General features: G+C 45.7%; 1 protein-coding gene and 1 long non-coding RNA gene across 4 annotated transcripts in view; one reads left to right on the top strand and one right to left on the bottom strand.

The window, feature by feature from the left end:
• Positions 1 to 20243, top strand: part of LOC130256475 (uncharacterized) — a 114393-nt gene that overhangs the window by 58005 nt on the left and 36145 nt on the right. The window lies entirely within an intron of this gene.
• Positions 3315 to 18981, bottom strand: SERBP1 (SERPINE1 mRNA binding protein 1). 2 transcript variants are annotated; one of them, XM_056498141.1, is made up of 9 exons: positions 18484 to 18981; positions 15460 to 15622; positions 14271 to 14408; positions 14064 to 14135; positions 13473 to 13547; positions 11689 to 11866; positions 5818 to 5991; positions 5037 to 5075; positions 3315 to 4278 (listed from the first exon to the last, which is right to left on the bottom strand). In XM_056498141.1, the coding sequence occupies exons 1-9, from the start codon at positions 18842 to 18844 to the stop codon at positions 4222 to 4224; spliced, it is 1257 nt and encodes a 418-aa protein (XP_056354116.1). In that variant the 5' UTR covers positions 18845 to 18981; the 3' UTR covers positions 3315 to 4221. The 2 variants fall into 2 exon arrangements, with proteins under 2 accessions (XP_056354116.1, XP_056354114.1); XM_056498139.1 differs by having other exon boundaries at positions 14064 to 14159; positions 18484 to 18980.

The raw sequence follows: 20243 nt of genomic DNA, 5'->3' as shown, positions 1-20243 counted from the left end.
AAAGATGCATTTTGGGGAATTTGGGAGCCCAGCCCAGGAGCAGAGCTGAAATCATCATTTCCACCAGAAAAAGGAAGGAACTGCAGAAGGAAGAGCTCAGCAGCTCTTGCTCCTGCCCTGGCACCAGAGCCACAGAACCAGAGCCAGGAGCTTTCCTTGCCTCAGCTCAGGGCAGGAAAATTCCTCACCAGAACTAAAAGCAGCAGGCAGCACCTGCACTCAGTCAAATGGATTGTCAGCAGGAATTTCAGTGATTTATTGGAGTGTTCCAATTACAGGCTGGGAGGGTGTTACACATTTAATGACTTTGTTTACCAGATGTGTGTATAGAAATAAAATGCTGGAAATCTGGACTTGGCTTCCTGTTGTTTTCTCTGGTCAACAATTAAAAATGAAAAATAAAGCTGAAATGTTGGAGATGGAGCAGTCCAGGTATGAACTTACCTGGAGCATCCTCTGCATCCCCAACAGGGACAGGCTGCAGGTTTGGGTATTGCCAAATATCAGCTCAGCCATTTCTCTTTGGGGTTCTGAGGTTTGGTCCCACCTGTGTCACCTGGCTGGGTGTCCTCAAAGGAAAACATCTCCCTCAGAAGTGGGTCAGACATCCAAAAAAGCAGAGCTTGCTGCCTGCTCTCCACACCCTGCCTGGCAAGATTGTGCCTGAGCACAACTCAGCCCTTAAGTCAGCTCTGCAAACCAAATTGAACTGGAAAAGCAGATTAGATGCAGGAAAAAAAAAGGGTTTTTTAAAAAATAAAGCAGTGTTTTGCCATTCATCTTTTTGTGCTTGTTGGTTTTCTGCCTCAACATAAGGATTCATTTCATCCTTGCTCTGCAAATCTCTAAATCAGTCAAAATGTGGAATTTAATGTCCACTCTTACTCAAGAGACAAGAACCAGACTTTTGGAACTCCAGCCTGGAAGTCCCCCAGGAAACTTCCCCCCCCAGGATCCCCTTCCCAGCAGGAATATCAGCTCTGGCTTTCCTGGGGACACCCAGTAAGGAACCTGGCAGAGGCAGAGCAGCCCAGGAGCTCCAGGGCAGGAATTTGGTCCTTGGAATGACTCTGGGAAAGCAGCAGCTGGCACAGCTGGAAGTGGCACCTTTGGGTTTATTAAACCAGAGCTGTGCAAACTCATCCCTATGGCACAGCTCAGCTCCTCCAGCTGCCCCAGTGGGAGAATTCTGGAGAATTCCAGAACCCAGGGAATGATTTCCCACCCAGCTCACTCCTGAATTGATCCATCAACCCCCCCCTGCTCCCTCCCAGAATTCCAGCTCTGAAATAACTTCCCTGCTCAACCCTTGGTCATTCCACAAAAATTTGCTCCCTGCTTCCAATTTTTTCTGCTCTCTTTCCCAAAGGAACAGAATTGAAAAGTTGTAGTCCCCTAGATTTGAGCAAGAGGACAGAAAATGCTACTAAAAGCAAGTTCATTAATCATAAATAACTTACTTGGGAGATGTTTTTCCAAGATAAAATCCATCCTGGGAATGGGAATGCAAGCTGGACTTCCTGGGACAGACCCTATGAACCTAAATGGTTTCACTCCCATGTGTTTCCAGGACATTTTTTTTTTTTAAAGAGCATGAAAATAAACCTTTATTTCAGTTAACACCCACCAATATTAAAGATAAATGTTCACAGTTTAAGTTCTTGACACAAATGGACTGCAAGAGGCAAATTTACATCTGGCAGAACAGCAGAAGGACCAATCTCAAGTTACAAGCTGTGTTGAAAATCACTCTAGGTGCTATTTGGGAATGCTCTAGAGGAGGAAAAGGGAAAATCCAGCAAAATCACCTGGGGGGCAACGGGAAGAGCAAAGTTTGGATCAAGATTTGTGCTCCAGGACAAGCTCTGCTCCACATTTCTGTTTGCTGTGTGATCCAGGGTGTCCCTAAGGCTGGAAGTGCAGCACATCCCAAAGAATGGGACAGAAAAAAGGAACAACAGCTCCTACAACGGCCCCACACCAGGAGCAGAGCCAGGAGAGGGGACCCCAGAGATTTTCCCACCCTCCTGCCAGGATGGGAATCCAGGTGAGGGAAGTGATCCATGACACCCACAGAGGGTCCCAGTGCTCAGGAAAAGCAGAGGCAGCTGCCAACAGCACAGCTCAGCTGCTGCCCCACACCCAAGGGCTCCAGCACTTCCTGCCTGTCCTGCACAGCTTTTATAAAAATAGGGCATTACCTTTCATTTCCTACCTACCTAAGAAACTACAAATGTGTTCTAAGCTGCTCAAAGAGGAAAACATGAAATAAAATGAGAGATTTGTTTCTATTCTCCTAGCAAATGCTGATAAAACCCCTAAAAATCCTTTTGATTAGTCACTCACTCAACTCCTTTTGTGTATTGAAGGGATACACAGGGATGAAATTAAACCAAGGGTGGATTTGGATAGGGGAAGAAGGAATTTCTTACAATCATTCTCTGGGAAAACATTCCTTGGTGATGCCCCAAGCAGACCCTGAGCACTGCTCTGAGCCAGAGCTGCTTCCTGGAACACCTGGAGCAGTGCTGGGAATTGCTGTGTGCCAATCCCCCATCCCAGCTGGAATCCTGGGATTCCAGAGCCACAGCTCCACCTTCCCCCGCTCCCAGCTCCAGCAACTACCCCAAACTCATGGAACCCCAGCTCCAAGGGCAGGAATTATCCCCATTTTGGGATATCCCAGTTCCAAGGGCAGGAATTATCCCCATTTTGGGATATCCCAGCTCCAAGGGCAGGAATTATCCCCATTTTGGGATATCCCAGTTCCAAGGGCAGGAATTATCCCCATTTTGGGATATCCCAGTTCCAAGGGCAGGAATTATCCCAACTTTGAGATATCCCAGTTCCAGAGGAAAGAATCACCCCAATTTTGGGATATTCCAGCTCAAAGGGAAGGAATTACCCCAGTCTTGAGGTATCCCAGTTCCAAGGGAAGGATTTACCCCAACTTTGAGATAGCCCAGTTCCAAATTAAGGAATTACCCCAATCTTGGGATATTCCAGTTCCAAGGGCAGGAATTATCCCAATTTTGAGATATCCCATTTCCAAGGGCAGGAATTACCCCAAAATTGGGGCATCCCAGCTCCAAGGACAGAAATTACCTCAAATTCATGGAACCCCAGCTCCAAGGACAGAAATTACCTCAAATTCATGGAACCCCAGCTCCAAGGACAGAAATTACCTCAAATTCATGGAACCCCAGCTCCAAGGACAGAAATTCTCTCTATTTCAGGGTATCCCAGCTCCAACAACAAGCTCCCCCACACTCAGGGCATCCTCTCAAACAAAAAGCAAAATGTAATTTAAAAACTTTTTCTTTTTGTTTTTTTTTTTTGCCAACAAAGCATCTTGTTCTGTTGAAGGGAAGGAGGAGGGAATAAAGGTCCAAAGGGGGAGTGAAAGGTGGGATACAGGAATTTTAAAAACCTGGTTTTCAGGCCAGTTACCCATTGCTGGATCCATACACAGATATTGAATCATAAACCAATGTGCTTTGAATCTTGATTTCAAGCATCTGCTTTCAATTTTCTAGAAAGATTGTGTGTAAACAAAACTACCCAACAGAGATGAAAAAATGGACTGGTTTTCCATGTTGGAAATGAAGAATTAAAACTTAACTCCAGGAGTTCATTCCATACAGCACTAACAATCTGCCCAAATTAATATTCCACAAATTCCATGGGCTGAGAAAAATCTGCTAAAAAGGAATTAAGGAAACTGAAGTAGTGTGCAATAATTCAATCCTAGCTTGGAATTTGGGGGGGAAGGAAAGGGGGGGGAAAGTCTAAAATCCTGAATTAAAAAAAAAAATAAAAATGAACACAAATGAAGGGAAAGCTTTGAACTGGTACACACTGTTCACACCTATATTTCAAGTTTGGAAACGCATATTTTCAAGCAGCAATACAAAAAAGTATCCATGAAGAATGCATAATCTCTGAAAAAATTATGAAAACATCCCTGCTACCATTACATTTCTAAATACAAAACTTGACTACCATATTGTTGCTTCTGTGTAGCGAGAGAAGTTCATTTTCAAAACAGATAAAATTCAGTCTTTAGGTGTGAATGGTATGAATGACAGTCTCTTTTTTTTTTTTTTGTATTGTTTGTTTTTTTTTTTTTTTTCAATTTCTTAGTTGTTTTAGGATCCTTAAGCATGCAAGCCTCGGAGAGGAAGGCCCAACCAGGGCAGGGTTGGCTTTATGACATCCAGTTTAGGACAGAGCTGGGAAAGCCTCTGGGTCATCTACATCAGGAGCAGAAGCACTTGACTGAAAAAGAAACATCACAGAGTTACTGCCTTCAGGAAGGGCTGGCAGCACTTTGGGGCTGGAGAAATGACTGTCAAAATATCCATTGGTTTATTTGTTCCAAGGATTATAAAGTTCTCCTATAGAGGTTTTGGAATCTAAGCTATCTGGAGAGGAACTGATGTTTGCACATCATTATTGTTTGTGAAAGAGATCTCAGAATGGTTTGGGTTGGAAAGGATCATAAAAACCTAAAATCCTTCCTTGTGGACCAATCCTCACTGAGGGACAAAACTGAAATATTAAAGGAAAGGCCCTGTCTGGAGCACAAACTAAAGTTTGTCATGTTTAATTTTTTCCCAACCAGAAATCAGATCTTGGCAGAAGTAATTTTTGTGCCATATTTAAAGCCTTTAAAATTCATGTATTAAGCAAGGATGTCCTCAGTAGTTTCCAACAGAGTTTTCTGAAAGGCTCTGCACCACATCTAAAAACCAGTGCAGAAATTCAGAATTTCATACTCCTCACTTGGTCCTTGGAGAAAAATGGGAAGGGCCAAGATAGAGGAACTTCCTGCCATGGTGTTATTAATTTAACAAGAAATAGATTTAAAATAAAATCAGAGTTGCATCAACACTTGTAGCTGCAGATTAAGACTCCACAGGCCACAAACCACAATTAAAAAGTCACAGCAGGGTTTAAGCTACAGGTTCAGCACACAAGAGCAGAAAGAGCCAAAAAAAGGGAAGTTTTGGTCCCTGATCCCAGAGCTCACCCACCTGGTTGGGCGTGTGGATCACATCAAACTCCTTGACCAACTGCAGGGAAACAGAGACAACACAAAGTCAGCTGAGGAAAGCTGGAATTCCTTTCTGGCAGCATCCAGAGCAAAGCAGCACTGTTTAACTTCAATTCCTTCAAATACACTGGTATTTGTTGTCAGGAGAGAGCTTCCCAGCTAATAAACTGAAATTTGTAAAGTCTGTGTCTGGTAAAAGGGACAAAAATGAGCAAATCTGTGTGAAGAAAAGCACAGCACACAGACTGAGCTCATTTTCCAAGCAGTAACAATTTGATTGATGCCTTTAAGGCAAGTGATTCACAGTAAATCAAATCCTCACAGTGCTTGAACTTCACATATTCTGTCCCAAACCCCATCCAGTGTTTTCTCAGGGTATTCCCCTGCTGCCTTAGCACCAAAGAAGGGGAAAAAACATTACTGGAGGTTAGAGAAAAACCAGTAAGAGCCCAGTTTGCAACTGGAAAATATTAATTCCTCATGTTGAAGATGTGACATGTACAACCAGCCCTTCACCCCCAGCAGGTCACGATGCACAGAGAGTGAAAACAACCAGCCCAGCTGAGGCAGCTCATGGCACACTCAGACACTGAAAATTCATTTTTTAGGTTTTAAAAATTCACTTTCCTTTTGTGTGATGGATCAACATCACACAAAGGGTTTTCCCTGGGGTTTAAAAGGTGCTGCTGCTGTCACAGTAAGGCAGGAAAGGCCGGGAGGAGCTGAGGGGTGGGATCAGGATCAGGGGTGGGGTCTCTCACCTTGTCGGTCCTGCCCCCGCGGCTGGCCCTGCCCCCGCGGCCCCGGCCGCCCCTGCCCCCTCTGCCGCCGCGCCCGGGGCGCCCCAGGTCGCCGAAGTTGATCTCCAGCTGGGACGTGATGTCGTTGGCGGGTTTGCGGAAGTGGTGATCCATCACCGAGTCCTCGGCGTGAGCCTGCGGGAGAGGGCAGCAGGGATGGGAGCAGCTCTGCACTCTGGGCAACAAACACTGCCTCCTGGGCAACCTAAACTGCACTCTGGGCAACCTAAACCTCCAACACTGCACTCTGGGCAACCTAAACCTCCAACACTGCACTCTGGGCAACCTAAACCCCCAACACTGCACTCTGGGCAACAAAAACTGCACTCTGGGCAACCTAAACCTCCAACACTGCACTCTGGGCAACCTAAACTGCACTCTGGGCAACAAAAACTGCACTCTGGGCAACCTAAACTGCACTCTGGGCAACCTAAACCTCCAACACTGCACTCTGGGCAACCTAAACCCCCAACACTGCACTCTGGGCAACAAAAACTGCCTCCTGGGCAACCTAAACTGCCTCCTGGGCAACCTAAACCTCCAACACTGCACTCTGGGCAACAAAAACTGCCTCCTGGGCAACCTAAACTGCCTTCTGGGCAACCTAAACCCCCAACACTGCACTCTGGGCAACCTAAACCTCCAACACTGCACTCTGGGCAACAAAAACTGCCTCCTGGGCAACCTAAACTCCCAACACTGCACTCCGGGCAACCTAAACTGCATTCTGGGCACCCAACACCTCCAACACCGCTTTCTGGGCACCTAAAACCACCTCCTGGGTGCCAAACACCCCCTTCTGGGCACCCAAAAACCTCCAAAACCCCCTCCTGGGCACTCAACACCCCCTCTCCTGGGCACTCAAAACCTCCAAACCTCCTTCTGGGCACCAACACCCCCTTCTAGGCACCCAAAACTGCCCTCTCGGCACCCAAAACCACCCTCTGGGCGACCAAAATCTCCAACACCCCCTTCTGTGCTCCCAAAACCCCCTTCTGGGCACCCAAAACTCCAACACCCCCTTCTGGGTGACCAAAACCCCCTTCTGAGCAACTAACACCCCCCCTTTGGGCACCTGTCTCAGGTCACCACAGCCCCCCTCACCTCTGATCACACAATCCCAGCAACTGTTTCTGTTTTACCCCTGGAAAATTTGGAATTTCTCAGCAATCAAAGTATTTTGCCTTTCCAAGATAATTCACACAATCACTGAGGTTGGAAAATTCCTCCAGGATTGAGTCCAAGCTGCACCCAACCCCTACCTTGTCACCCACTCCAAACCTCCCTGGGCAGCTCATTCCAAAGCCTGACCACCCTTTCCATGGAGAAATCCTTCCCAAAATTCCATCAGAGCAACATCCCACACCAGACTATTGCCACAGGATCTCATGTTACAGCAATTCTCATTTTGTCTCCTGGTCCCATCAATTCCTTCCATTAATTGGTCACCCATCCTTATTCAGCTCCCTGAGGATTTGCCCTTTATTTGATAAATCCTTAAGACTGCTGAGCATCCCTCACTGCTCTGCACCACAGCAGCTGAGGCACAAAAAGCTCAAACACAAGGAACTGAAGGAGTTAAAATGGAACCAGTCCTTTGTCAATATTCTCTGACTGGTTTGTTCCCTGGGAGTCACAAACACCAAAGTTATAATTCAGCACCTTGGAAAATTTCAGTTACACACTGAACCCTACCAGGTGCTTTTAAAGCAATTATTCCTCCTATTTTACACAAATATTTTTTTCCAGTTTTTGGCATCTAGGATAATATAAAATATGTAAAAACCTGCCTGTTACAGTCCAACCATGGTGTTTTGGAAACATGACAACATCCAACACTTCCCTTCCCTCCAAGCCCCCAACTCCTGGCACAGCAATTTCCTGCATTTCCTACACAAATGCCACGTGCAGGCTCAAGCTCCCCAACCCCAACTGACTTTTCTGCTGTAGTTGCACAACATTTGGACTTTCAAAGGCAACACACTGTGCAATTAAGCCCTGTACTTTTTAATTACCATTTGTGGAGCCTTCACAAGGCTGCCAGAGGATGGACAGGTCTGGAGTCACAGCTGCTGTCAGGAATTCCATGGGTCCTTCCCAAAATCCCATCTATCCCTGCCATTCCCCCTTGTCCTCTCCCTGCATCCAAAATTTAATTAAAAATTAAATAAATAATTCTTTCCATGCTGCTTTATCTCCATCACATTCCACTGGGATGGATCCCACAGAACAGCTCCTGATTTTCTTCATTTCCTTGGACACCCTTCCCTTGGAAATCTCTTTGCCAAACTTGGGAAGTTGTAAAACACTATAAAACACCTTAGAGATGTTTAAAATTCCTTTCTTGCTATTTAATTTTTTATATAGAGTTTTTATCACTGCAGGGTAGTGAGATTCTATTTCCAACCATTGGTAGCCATGTGATAATTCCCTTTTCTGAGTGTGGGATCAATGGATTTGTACAATATTTCTGTGTTTTTCCATCCCTGTGCTGTTTTTATTTAAAAACAAATCACTACAGTTTACCAAAAATCATTGTATTTCCACAGCTTGACTTTGGTACAACTACTGAATCAACAAATTGCAAATTCCCTATGAAACTTGATGATTTCTCTATCCAAAATAATAAAAAGTTTTAAAAAACTTCAACAAAAACTCCTCAGCCTCTTCCACCACTTGGGTGAGAAGTGAGAGGTACTGAACAAGTTGTTTATCCTGAATAACCCTGGGAAACATTAAATTTCTATGGATTGGTGGCTCAGTAGTGCTCTGATTTAATAACTGATCAATTCTTGAAGGCAGTGCTGCACTTGAGGGTCTGGGGCAAGGCTGTCAAAAACTAAGAGAGCCAAAGCAGACAGTGAGAGATGAAAAACCAGCAGAGAAATTTAAAAAAAAAAAAATTAAAAAAGAGACTCTAGATAGAAGCACATCCAAAGGTTCCCTGCTGAAGGGGCTGATGGACAGGATCAGCACCTCACTGGAATCCAGCACACTCCCCTGCACTTCTGGCATCACCTCTGCCTGCTGACAGGTGTGTGTCCACAAAGTGACAAAACAAAAGGAAGAAATGAGACAACTCCATCCAGGAACAACAGGCAAGCAGGGCACAGGAGTGCAGGTGGCACATGGGGCAGCAGAGGCAGGAGACAGCACAGCATGGATGGAAAAGTGTGGAGACAAGAGACAGCTCAGGGGGACACCAAAAAGAGAAAAAAAGGAAAAAAAAAAGGCTCAGGTGGACAGCAAAGAGCTGCCCAGGAGCACCTGAAGCCCTGGCAGACACCAGATGTGCAGCCTGGTGTCCAGCATGGCACAGATGGGATGTCTGAATCCCTGCTCATGAAATCTTCCTGCAGAGCATTCCTTCAAGAGTCATTCCTCTGAACTTGCAGGAGATGAATTATTCTTTTCCAAAATGTATTTCCTAATCTCCCACTGCAACCTCCTCCAAGCAAGGAGTTGGATTAGTGAGGAGGTCTGAGGAGGCACAAGGATCAGTTTTGCCCAGATATGTTTCCAGGACTTTTGGGGATAAATTTTAGGATCTGTCCACAATATAACTCCTTCCTGGTTTTTGCAGGAATTGAAGACTTGAGCCACTAGAGCAGCTGCAGAGAAAAAAGGATCTGTTTTATGGCACAACCCCATGTCCTGAAGAGGCTCCTGGACAGGGCTGCTGCTGCCCCTGGATTTCAGACTGAAGCAGCAACAACCTGGGACACAACTGAGAACTCATTTTACCAACACAAATGGGAAAAAGAGGAAAGACCTCAGGTAGTATTTCAGTCCTCAGTGAGGAGGACAAGCAGGAGGAAAAGGAGGACAGCTCTCTGCAAGGCTGAGCAGCATCAGATCCTCATTCCCCCTTTTCCCAGACTCCTGGGGCATTCTCCAAGGAGCTCCCAAGCTACAGGAATGCAGGTGCTCATCACAGCACTTAAATTTCTGAGACAATTATTTGGGCACATGGTGTTTTTCAGCCATAAGAGTACAGAAGATTTGATGAAAAAACAAAATTAACCTATAAACCAAATCACTTCCACACATTATCTCCCTTCTTACCAGTAAGAATCAGAGAAACCTTAATTTTTTGACTCCTAAGTACATCCAAGAGGACAAAGAGAGGAAACAGCAGGTAAGTGGTGTTTTTTTTAAAAATGTTTTGCCTTGTAAAGCTGCTCACAAAGGAGCTGCAGGGGAAGCTCTCCTAACTCCTGTATTATAGAGCTATTCTCCAATAATCCTGAGAGAAAATCCCCAGACTGCTTCCCATGGGATCAGGGAACAATGAAGGAGGGAGATGGGGAGACACATCTGCTGGATGGACAATAGAGCAGCTCCATTTCAAACAGATTTGTTAATACCTCACTTTGGTGCTTACCCAGCAAGAGGCTTCACCTTCTTGTGTGATGGTGCTAAAAATATCCAACTTGTTTATTTGAGAAGTTCACCTCTTAAACAGAACAATCTACTAATTATGTCAGGTCCTCCATGGGAGTAATTTGATTATTCAGTTTTTGTTCAGATTCTTTTATTTGTTATTGTTTTTCTGTTTGGGTTTTTTTTTGGGTGGTTTTTTTGTTTTTTTTTTTTTTAGTTATCTGATTCAGTTTTCAAATGGAAAATACAGTCTGGATGTCTCTAGCCTCTAAATTTCTCACAAGCAGCATCACCTTTACTATCACACATGCTCATATGTTAAAAAAAGAGTGCCCTCAGATGAGTAAATGTCAAATAAATCTGATTCAGTGAGACTGAGGGAATTTGAAGAACTACAGCTTTAGTAAATCTTGGTAAAGTACATAAATACTTCTGCTTAGTACATTCTTTCAGTACACAACTACATTAAATTCAACTCAAATTCCCTTTCCTAGCCAGGCCAGAGAGAGCAGCATTCAATGAACACTTTAAACAGCTCAAAGGAGACACAGCCATGCAATCATTTCACAACTACTCCACACAGCAAGAAAACTGATTTGTGACCAAGTCAAGCTCTCTGAACAGAAATGGAACTTTCACTGGAACACTGAGCACTGCCCCCCATCCTGGATGATATCCCAACCCCCAGGATAAAAACTGGCAAGGTGTGAAAAAAGATTTTAGGAGAGCAAACAGAGTAGTGCACACCATGCTGTCATCTCAATGCACCATCAGTAATCAAAGTTACAGCCACCAATCTCTTAAGTGAGCTACTTAACATATTACAGAGTGTTAAAAACAAAGATTAAAACTAAAGATTAGCACAGCCCTGCATTACAAAACACGAGGTCTTCCCTCCCTTGTGCATCTCCCCTTGCCACTCTTGGAACAGAATAATGATCATTATGCAATGCCTGAAAGGAGAAACTACAAATGTGAAACAATTCCACAGCAGCTAGGCTGAGTGTCACTGGAGCACAGAAATCATTTCTGCCTTCCCAAGAGCCTGTCTGTGTCAGAGCACCCAGTGAGGAGACACCCACGACACAAATTGAAGATGCACAGTTTGGTTTGAGGTCCCTGAGGCATGACCAGCCTTCCTTCAAGCTGACATCACTCAGCAAGCACCATGAACCTGTGTACTGCACAACAGATGCTAAATAACACAAGCTGCCTTTTTTTAGAAGGCAAACTTGACAACATTCCCTTAAAACCCTCACCAAGAGGCAATTCCTACAAACCCAAGGGCATAGCTCAGTTCCTGAACCCAGAACGGCCACTTGAAGCTCCATTTTGCTAAAAGAATGTTGCTCAAATGAAGCTCAAATTTAGAAAGTGGGAACAGTGGTTTTTTTATCAGTACCAAAATCTTTGCAAAGGGCACACTGCAGGTATGGAAAGGCACTTTACCTCCTCACTCTTTGACTTGTGGAGCACAAATCCTTTTTTCCACTGCCCATCAGCTCCCTCGTTTGGTTTGCGGATGTTGAACTCGACTTTCGCGCGGTCCTTGCTCTGAATGGCTTTCCACTCATCCAGGGTCATCTCCTTAGGGCCCTCCTCCTTCACTTCTTCAACCTCGTTCTCTCTGCAGGCAATTCATGCACATTATGGTCACAATGAAGGATTTGCACTCTAAATGCAACTCCAGAATCATTTGCTGCCTGGCACCAGCTTTAAACTGAGCTTTGTCAAGGATTTCGATTTCTCTTCCACCACATGGAAATTCATCTCCTTCAGAGGGAGTGACAAAAAAATTACACTCAGCCACCTCTGAGCACAGCAAAATGTTAAAACTAAAACTGACCCATGCCATCAAATCCCCACATTAGTGTCAATTTTATTTCCAAATCTGAAAGCCTAACTTCTGTCATGACTTGCTCAGAGCTCCTTCCTCCCTTTCTGAAATACATCTCTCATAAATATTCAACTTGAAGCAGTGAGAACTCCTTCTTCCCACAGTTTTCAAGCTTTTTAGTATTTTAAAAACCAGAATTTAAGCAGCTTTGGATAATTTGCTTCCTTTGTTGAACTAAAGAAAATTATTCAAACAAGTTTTACTTCCAGCTAATTTGAAAAAATAAGAGCACACATTTTATTTTTGAGATACAGCACCTCCACCTTGTGCCAAAGGCTATTTTTAAGTAAAACACACAACCACTGTGCTCAGTAACAGATCATATTCCAGCTACTGGAAGCCTCTGGTCATTGTTCAGTATGTTTATGCAACTGAATTTCTGATTTATAGAAAACCAATGCTGTACATGTGCAGCAAAAAGATCATGAAAGCCTCAATTTCAAAGGTTTTCATTTGGCAGCCATTAATTTTCAACAATAATACAAAGGTTTTACGTCAAAATTACTGTATTTCAACTTTTTCTCACTGTGTAGGACAGAGTGGTTTTTGACATGGGATGCAATCAGAATTTGTTTGGTTCAGGGTAAAGATTTTAGTAAAACATCCTACAGTTCTGCTGAAACACTGAGGCCAAACATCCACATAAAACCAGGCAACTAAAGTTACCCATGTGGAGATGCTTTTCCATGTAAAGTTTTCAGTGAGGCAATCAAGCCACAGCCACCACCACATTAGGAACAAGTATTTCAAAATTCTTGATGCATTTGAGTCTTCTACAAAGCTCACTCCTCATTAAAATACAACATAAGTCACACTAGGCCACCATAAAAATTTGTATGGTATTTTTACATCAACTGAGTATCAGTAAGGCTCCTTCTGCTTCTCTGGTTACTCTTTCATTCACCAGCCCCTGGTTCCTTCTGTAACAGTGTCCAAGTGAGATGGGAAAGGATCCAGGTAACTTTGAAAACTGCCAGGAGAATGAAAGATACAACCTTTCTCCTACAGCTCAGTCACACAGTCTCCAAGGCTGTTATGAAAAATCAAGTTGATAAAGTTGCCTTCCACTGGCACTTCTGTCCCATTTGCTTGGTGTGTTTCTACCCAGTGTGAGCACAGATGTTTTTGGGTTTGGAATCTGGAGCTGCAATCCCAATCCCCAAAGTGTAAAGAGCCTGTAGGAAGAAATGGTTTTACAGACAACTTCCAGACACAAGGTTGTTAAGGAGACTCATCAGCAGCACTGATGATGTGAGTTTGGCCAAAGAGATGTGGGAATACACAGCAGAGGTTAAAGGTAAAGCAGCCCAGGAGCAGGGAGAGGGGTGCTACTCACTTGTTTTCAGAATCAGCAGGCGGGTGCTCCTCTCCCTCCGGCGTCTCCTCAGTTACAGCTGACTGATCCAATTCACTGCAATTACATAACGTTGGGAGTTGGGGCTTTTTTACAACTTCATCCCTCTCTAAAGCTATGTAAGATTAACAATCAAGATCTACACTGGATTTACTGTTTCAGTAAGCTCTCTGTGCCTTTTAAATTCTATGCTTTTCACTTAACTAATGGTTTTCCCCAACGCTTCCTACTACCCCTCCTGAAAGGCTCCTGCTGTCCCTTCAAACACAAAATGGATTTGGGCATTAAAACTAGATTTCAGTGGCACAGCTGAATTTTTGCTATGGTCCAAATTTACTAAAAACAGAACAGTGTTATTTTAACAAAGAATTGTTACAAGACCTCCCAAACTTCCCCAGAATTCTGGCTGAAGAGTGAAGCTATCCTTATAAGAAATCACTGGGGTTTTAAACTCTGCTAAAAATCATGGAGATCAAAGGCAACAAGGCAGCTAAATCTGGGTGTTCTGCAGGCCATAATGAGGGCTGATTAAGGCAGTGCTGCCAGTCTGGGGAGCAATGACAGGGTACTCACGTTAGCTCGTCTTTGACGGTTCCCCAGTTGTGCGATCCGCTGCCACCGCGCTTGTCCTCGTGCTTTAGCCCGCTGAAATGTGAATGTGAAACAGAACTAACAAAACTGAGTTAACATTATAGTGTCCAGACACAGCAGTTCAAATGGAGGAGGGGGGTGAGAGTGGTACAAAAGAGGCAGAAGGGGCAGGGAGAGGTGAAGACTCACGATCTATCGCTGCCGCTGTGTCTGTCGAATTCCCGTTTGCCGCGCGAGTCGAATCCGTCGCCTCGGCCCATCCCGCGCCCGCGGCCACGGCCCCGGCCCAGCCCGCCACGGCCACGCATGGGCCTGTCCAGGATGGGTCTGCATGGGACAGCCACAGCTCAGCCACTACTGCAGCATTCCGTGCTCCTGGTCCTCTCTCAGGGTTTTATTGACTTGGTTTTGTTATTTTTGCATTGAGTGACTGGCCTCCAAAAACATACTGCGCATTTCATGGTTATTTTCCTCTCTGAGCATTTTATTTACTAGTTTTTCCTTTGAGAATTAGTTTGTAGCAGGGTTCAGGCTCTAATTTCAAAAAAAAAAAGTCACTCCCCCATCTCTGGAAGTGTCCAAGGCCAGGCTGGAAGGGCTTGGAGTAACCTGGGATAGTGGAAGGTGTCCCTGTCCCTGGTGTGAGTTGGAACCAGATCACCTTTAAGGTCCATTCCAACCCAAACCATTCTGGTTTGGTTGATTTCATGAACAAATTCCATGATTCTAGAATCTGGATATAAATGTTTGTTTGCTACTTCTGGCATTAATTCCAAAAACTTAATCTTTGCATTGTATAACACAATTAAGTGATGCTAAAACTTCAACTCAGCTCACTTTTATCCAACTTACTTTCGAAAGGACTTTAACTTTGGTAATTAAACTTTAATATTTGAACGTTACTGGAATTCTGGGTGCCTCACAATACTCAAGACAGTTTAAATTTCATGCAGATCTAAGATGGCTTCACCACTTCCAGGTCTGAAGCCACTGCAGACAAGGTACAAACACCTACAAGAACAAACTTTAGCTGGATTTAAGTCAGCTGTGCAGCTGTAACAGCAAACAAATCTCATCCTGCAGGAAACAGCTGTGCTTGGGTTCCCTTCCTGAGCTCTCTGCTATAAGATGTAGAGAAATATAGTGAATATCTTTATTTAAACCATAATTCAGTTACACCTACAAACCTGTTTATGTAGATCACTGCCAGCCTAAAACTTAAGTTTGCAAACAAAACCATGGAAAAGGGAAGTGCTACCATCTGCATGACAGGAATTCCACCTTGATCCAATGGGCTTTTTTACCTGAGCAGCAGAAGGTGGGACAGCCCTGTCCTGCCAAAGCTAGGAAAGGTGTTTTACCAAGACAAAACTCTTACTTATCCACAGAGAACTCTCCTCCCTCGCCCTTCTCCTCGGCGGGTTTCTCGAAGCGGCGCTCGCGGGGAGGTCGTCGCTCGGGTCTCCTGTCGATGGGTTTGCCCTCGCCCTGCTGCTGTTGCTGCTGCTGCTGATCAGGCCTCCTGCCAATCCTCCTTATCCCTGAAACATCAGGCAGACACATCAACGGAATGGGGAGTGCTCCAGGACAGATACCGACCCCCAGGCAAACAGGGAACAGAAGTTTTATTTCTGCATAAAACAAGCAACTCCGCTTTCACCTGACTCTTCTCAGGCAGGTTTTTAGCCAGGATTTCAAATTGGGTTTGACTGCAAATTGAAGTAATCCCTGCTGAAATGACAATGATCAAGGTAAGCAAGATTTTGTTACTATTTTTTTATTCTCTGAAAGGTGTTTTCGGGTAAAACAAGAGGGTTTCATTTGAAGAACAGCCAAATGAAGGGAGCATCACTTCACTGGCACTAAGACAGTCCTGTGCTCCCTAAGACAGCATCCTGTGCTGTTCTAACAGCTGGACTCCACGATTTTGGAGCTGTTTTCCAGCCCAAATGATCCTGTGATTCTGTTCTTGGAAACTTCTGGGCAGCAGTGCCACCACTGTAGCAGAGGTGTCACCTGCAGATGCTGCTCAGTGACTAACTGGGCTCCTCATCCACAGGGATCCTCCCAGCCCAACATTCTCTGACAAATTCTCCTCCTGCTGCACTTTTCAATTAGATCCACAGTGCCACCGAGCTGCCCAGAGCTCTTCCCCCCTGCCCAGGCCTCCTAAAAGGTTTTTAGTGCAAATAAAAACCTCCCGTGGGTATTCTCTCCTTTACCAAGCCCTCTCAAAGATCTAACAGAGTTTTCTTTCCTCTCATGTGAAAGGCCTTGTTTACTCTTCTTTAAAAGAGGAGCACAAACACATTGCTGCTTTGTTACACCATTTTCTCGCCAAAACACTGGCAACTTTTAAATTCAAAGCTAATTTTAATTTTTTTTTTTTTTTTAAAGAACCAAGTTCCTGCCTAGCAAGCAATGTCAAATTAGGGTGGGGCTACAGAAGTTGCAGTTGTAATGATATCCAAGCCAACACACCCAGATGAACAATGTCTCCCTCACCTTCCAAGCTGTATTTACCATGAAGTTTGCATGGCACACATAGCTCAGGGGTTAAACAAGGGGTTAAAGGCAGCAGCCTGCACTGGGAGAAGGGCTCTCCAATGAGGACAGGCACTCCATGTGAGGAGGAGAAGCAGGGAGAGCAGCAGGCATGCTGCAGAACTGGAATGGAACAGCCACGGCTTTTGAATGTCTCGTTCAACGCCCTGCACTCAGAAAAACCCGGCTCCTGCTCAAGCCTAACCCAAAATACGAGTTATTTCTCAGCATCACCAAGCTTTGAACTGCTAATTCAGCAGGCAAATCACTTGCAGCCTTATGGAGCAGTGGAATAGCTTAAAATACATTCACACAGGAAACAAACCCTGGCATCGAGCACCTTTATGATGCCAGAACTGCAAATACAGCCACGCACAAAAATAGACGTTTTCAAACTGGAAACTGGCTTTGTTTACAGCCTCAACTTTCTCCGTTTCACTAGCAAAACAAACCACGGAAATACCAATTTTTCACACTGCTCTTGAACAAGATGTGAAAATCAGAAGGTGGAGAGGGGCTGCCAGCCCTGCCCAAACCCCTCCTGTGGTGCCAGAGACAATTCCATGTCCCAGGTGTATCCCGTGGGGACAGCACCGGAATCCTGCCCCTCACTAAGGCTCCCAGAGGATACTGGTTTAGCAAACTGGGATTCTGGAGAAATAAATCACTGCATCCCTCACACAGAAAACACTCCTAAGCGTTAATGAGCAAGAGATTTACAAGAAAAGAGTATTTCTAACACAGCTCCTAAATTTGTCCCTTCGAACAATATTTATAACGCCCACTTTTCACAACTTATAATATATTAAAATTACTTCTTTAACAGCATAAAAGAGCAGAGAACCAGAATCATTTTTTTGTATTAAGATGCACTCAGGTAGCACCGCGCTCTGTGAAAAGCTTGCTGAAATCGCAGTGATCCTGTTTATTCCCACCGCACTGGGATGCTTTTGGAGGATTCCTCTGAAGCCGGGCCGGGTCCCACCTGCCGAGCTTTGGGCGCGGTGCAGCTGCCATGTGCCCACATCCCTCCCTGTCCACGCGGGCCTCCTGCTTCCCAAAGCAAACTCCTCAACCTGGCTACACTTCCATTTCTTTTCCCCTAAAGTTTCCCATGTAGGATGCCTTAAGAATTTACCAGAAACTAAGAATTCGTGCAAATTATTATTTAGATGTATATGAAAACAAGATGATTGCTATCAACGGGGCTCCCCTTAGAAAATGACCCAAAAAAGATGTCGGAGAGCCCAGAAACTTCCAGATATCCTGTCGAGTCCATCGGAGCACCTGAAACACGAGTCAAGTTCAAGATACAAGGCTGGATGTGGCTTGGAGCAACCTGGTCTAGTGGAAGGTGTCCCTGCCTATGGCAGAGGGTGAATGAGAAGGGCCTTTCCAACCCGAACCATTCCAGGGTTCCACGTGCCGGTTTAGACGGGATATTGGGAAGAAATTGTTCCCCGTGAGGGTACAGGGTGCCCAGAGAAGCTGTGGCTGCCCCTGGATCACTGGAAGTGCCCAAGGCCAGGCTGGACAGTGCACGGTGCCCTATGGCAGGGAACAGAACGGGATACCCTTAAAAATCCCTTCCAACCCGAGCCACTCCGCGATTCCCTTCAGGGATGGGATTCCCCATTTCGCGCTGCTCCTCTGCCTCCCGCCCGCACCGAGGCGGCTCCGGGCGCCCCTCACGCCCGACTCCATTTTGCGCGGGCCGAGCCGCGGAACACGTGGGGCCGGCCGAGCCCGAGCCCCAGCCCCGAACGGGCTCCCCGGGCGGCTCCGCCATGCGCGGCCCCACGTGCGGCCCTGCTCGGAGCCTCCTTTGTGCGGCCGAACCCCCCCCGGGCCTGCTCACCCTCCTTCCGCAGCGGCGCTCCGGGCTGGCCCCCGCCATCCTCCCGGCGGTCCCCGCCGGCGAAGGGCGGCAGCGGGTTCTTGCGTTCTTTCTGCGACTCCCTGCGCAGCTGCTTGGCCGCGCTGCCCGCGCCGCCGCCCGCCTGGCCTGCTCCGCCGGCGCCGCCCGAGGAGCCGCTCTGGGCGCCCGCAGGGCCGCGGGCTCCGCCGCCCGCTTGGCTCCCGCCGCCGCCGCCGCCGCTCTCCTTCCTCCGGCTCTCCGCCGCGCGCAGCACCTCGAAGGGGTCGGACTCGTCATCGAAGAGCTGATCGAAGCGGTTGGTGACGACGCACCCGAAGCCCTCCTGCAGGTGTCCGGGCATGATGGGCCCCCGTCGGCGGGATCCTGCGCGGATGCTACCGGGCCCCCCGCGCCCTGCTCTCTGCCGCACAAGATGGCGGGCCCTAAGGAGACGCGCTTCTCTTCCGGCGCGGCCACATCCGGGCACTTCCGCGGGGAGGGCGGGCGGGCGCTACAGCGCCGCCGGCGGCCGCGCCGCGAACTGCGCGCATTGTGTGAGGCGGGCGCCGGGTTTTCCCGCCGTGGACCGTACCATCGGCGACAGCGGAGGTGGGGGGGGACGGGTCGACGGGGGAGGCGGGGGGGGACGCGGGGCGGGGCGGAGCCCCGCACCGCGCCCCCCCCGCCTCCCCCGTCGACCCCCGCGCCTCGCTGGCAGATGGTACCTCCCGCGTGAGGGCTCCCTCAGAAATGAAACTCGGAATTAAAAGATTTGCCGTTATCTATTAATAAAAGTTGTTTTCCACTCCTCGATCGGAAAGCTGTAACCAGATTTTCAGCTTTCGTGGGAATTTCGGCTCGTCAAATTAGCGGGCAGGTGGAGCAGGCGGTGTCAAGTGGAGATGGGTGTTTGCGATATTAATACTTATTAGCATACTAATAATATGGCAATATACAGTATAAATACACACTGTATATTGCTAAATATAATAATATATAATATATAATGTATTATCAGATCTATGGTAATGTGTAGTGTATAATAATACATCATGCATAATACATAATCTATGTATTAGATATCTATGGTAATGTATAGTATGTAATAACATAATACATAAGATGCAATACACACTTAATATAAATAATATTAATATTATCCATTAAAAGCACTGTATTTATGTAATTATATGTCAGCATATCACTATTATAATCTTGCTATCTTATTTTATATATATATACAAATATCTAATTATAACCAAAAGATATTATATCAAGAGATAGATATAAATATAATGTATATGATAGATATATACATAATGTAGATATAAGACATAATGTAGATATAAAACTGTAAACAGGCACAGATTTGGAATGCCCTTCAAAACACAATTTGACAGTTTATGTCTCTTAAGTCACCAGAACATTTTTACACCTGTTATAAAATAAACTTTGTGCTCAGCAAGGCTGTTATTTCCAATATTTGCTTTGCCTGCTCCAAGAAGCTTGAAATAATTGCTTTAAAAATTAATTTAATTCCATTTGTTCTGTTCCTGAATGCGTATTGCTCAGAAATTCAAGACTCAACACCAACTGGTTTGGAAAACTCCATAGTTTTCAAATACCAACTCCATACCCTTTAAATAAAAGAAAAAAAATTTGCCACATGGCAGGGGATAGAACCAGATGGCCTGTGAGGTCCTTTCCTTAGAGAAACCCAAACCATTCCATTCTCTGATAAAAACAGACCTGAAGTATTT

Source organism: Oenanthe melanoleuca, chromosome 8, assembly GCF_029582105.1.
Source record: "Oenanthe melanoleuca isolate GR-GAL-2019-014 chromosome 8, OMel1.0, whole genome shotgun sequence".
Taxonomy (NCBI): Eukaryota; Metazoa; Chordata; class Aves; order Passeriformes; family Muscicapidae; genus Oenanthe; species Oenanthe melanoleuca.
This window is presented reverse-complemented; position numbering and strand designations above follow the sequence as displayed.

Excerpts from the sequence above, each read along its gene's own strand:
- SERBP1 (XM_056498139.1), bottom strand. The coding sequence starts at position 18,844 with ATGCCCGGACACCTGCAGGAGGGCTTCGGGTGCGTCGTCACCAACCGC. Across the intron at positions 14,160-14,270 it reads CACAGCGGCAGCGATAGATC|TTCTGTTTCACATTCACATT; the intron begins GTGAGTCTTCAC and ends CAGTTTTGTTAG. Across the intron at positions 5,992-11,688 it reads ACAAGTCAAAGAGTGAGGAG|GCTCACGCCGAGGACTCGGT; the intron begins GTAAAGTGCCTT and ends CCTCTCCCGCAG.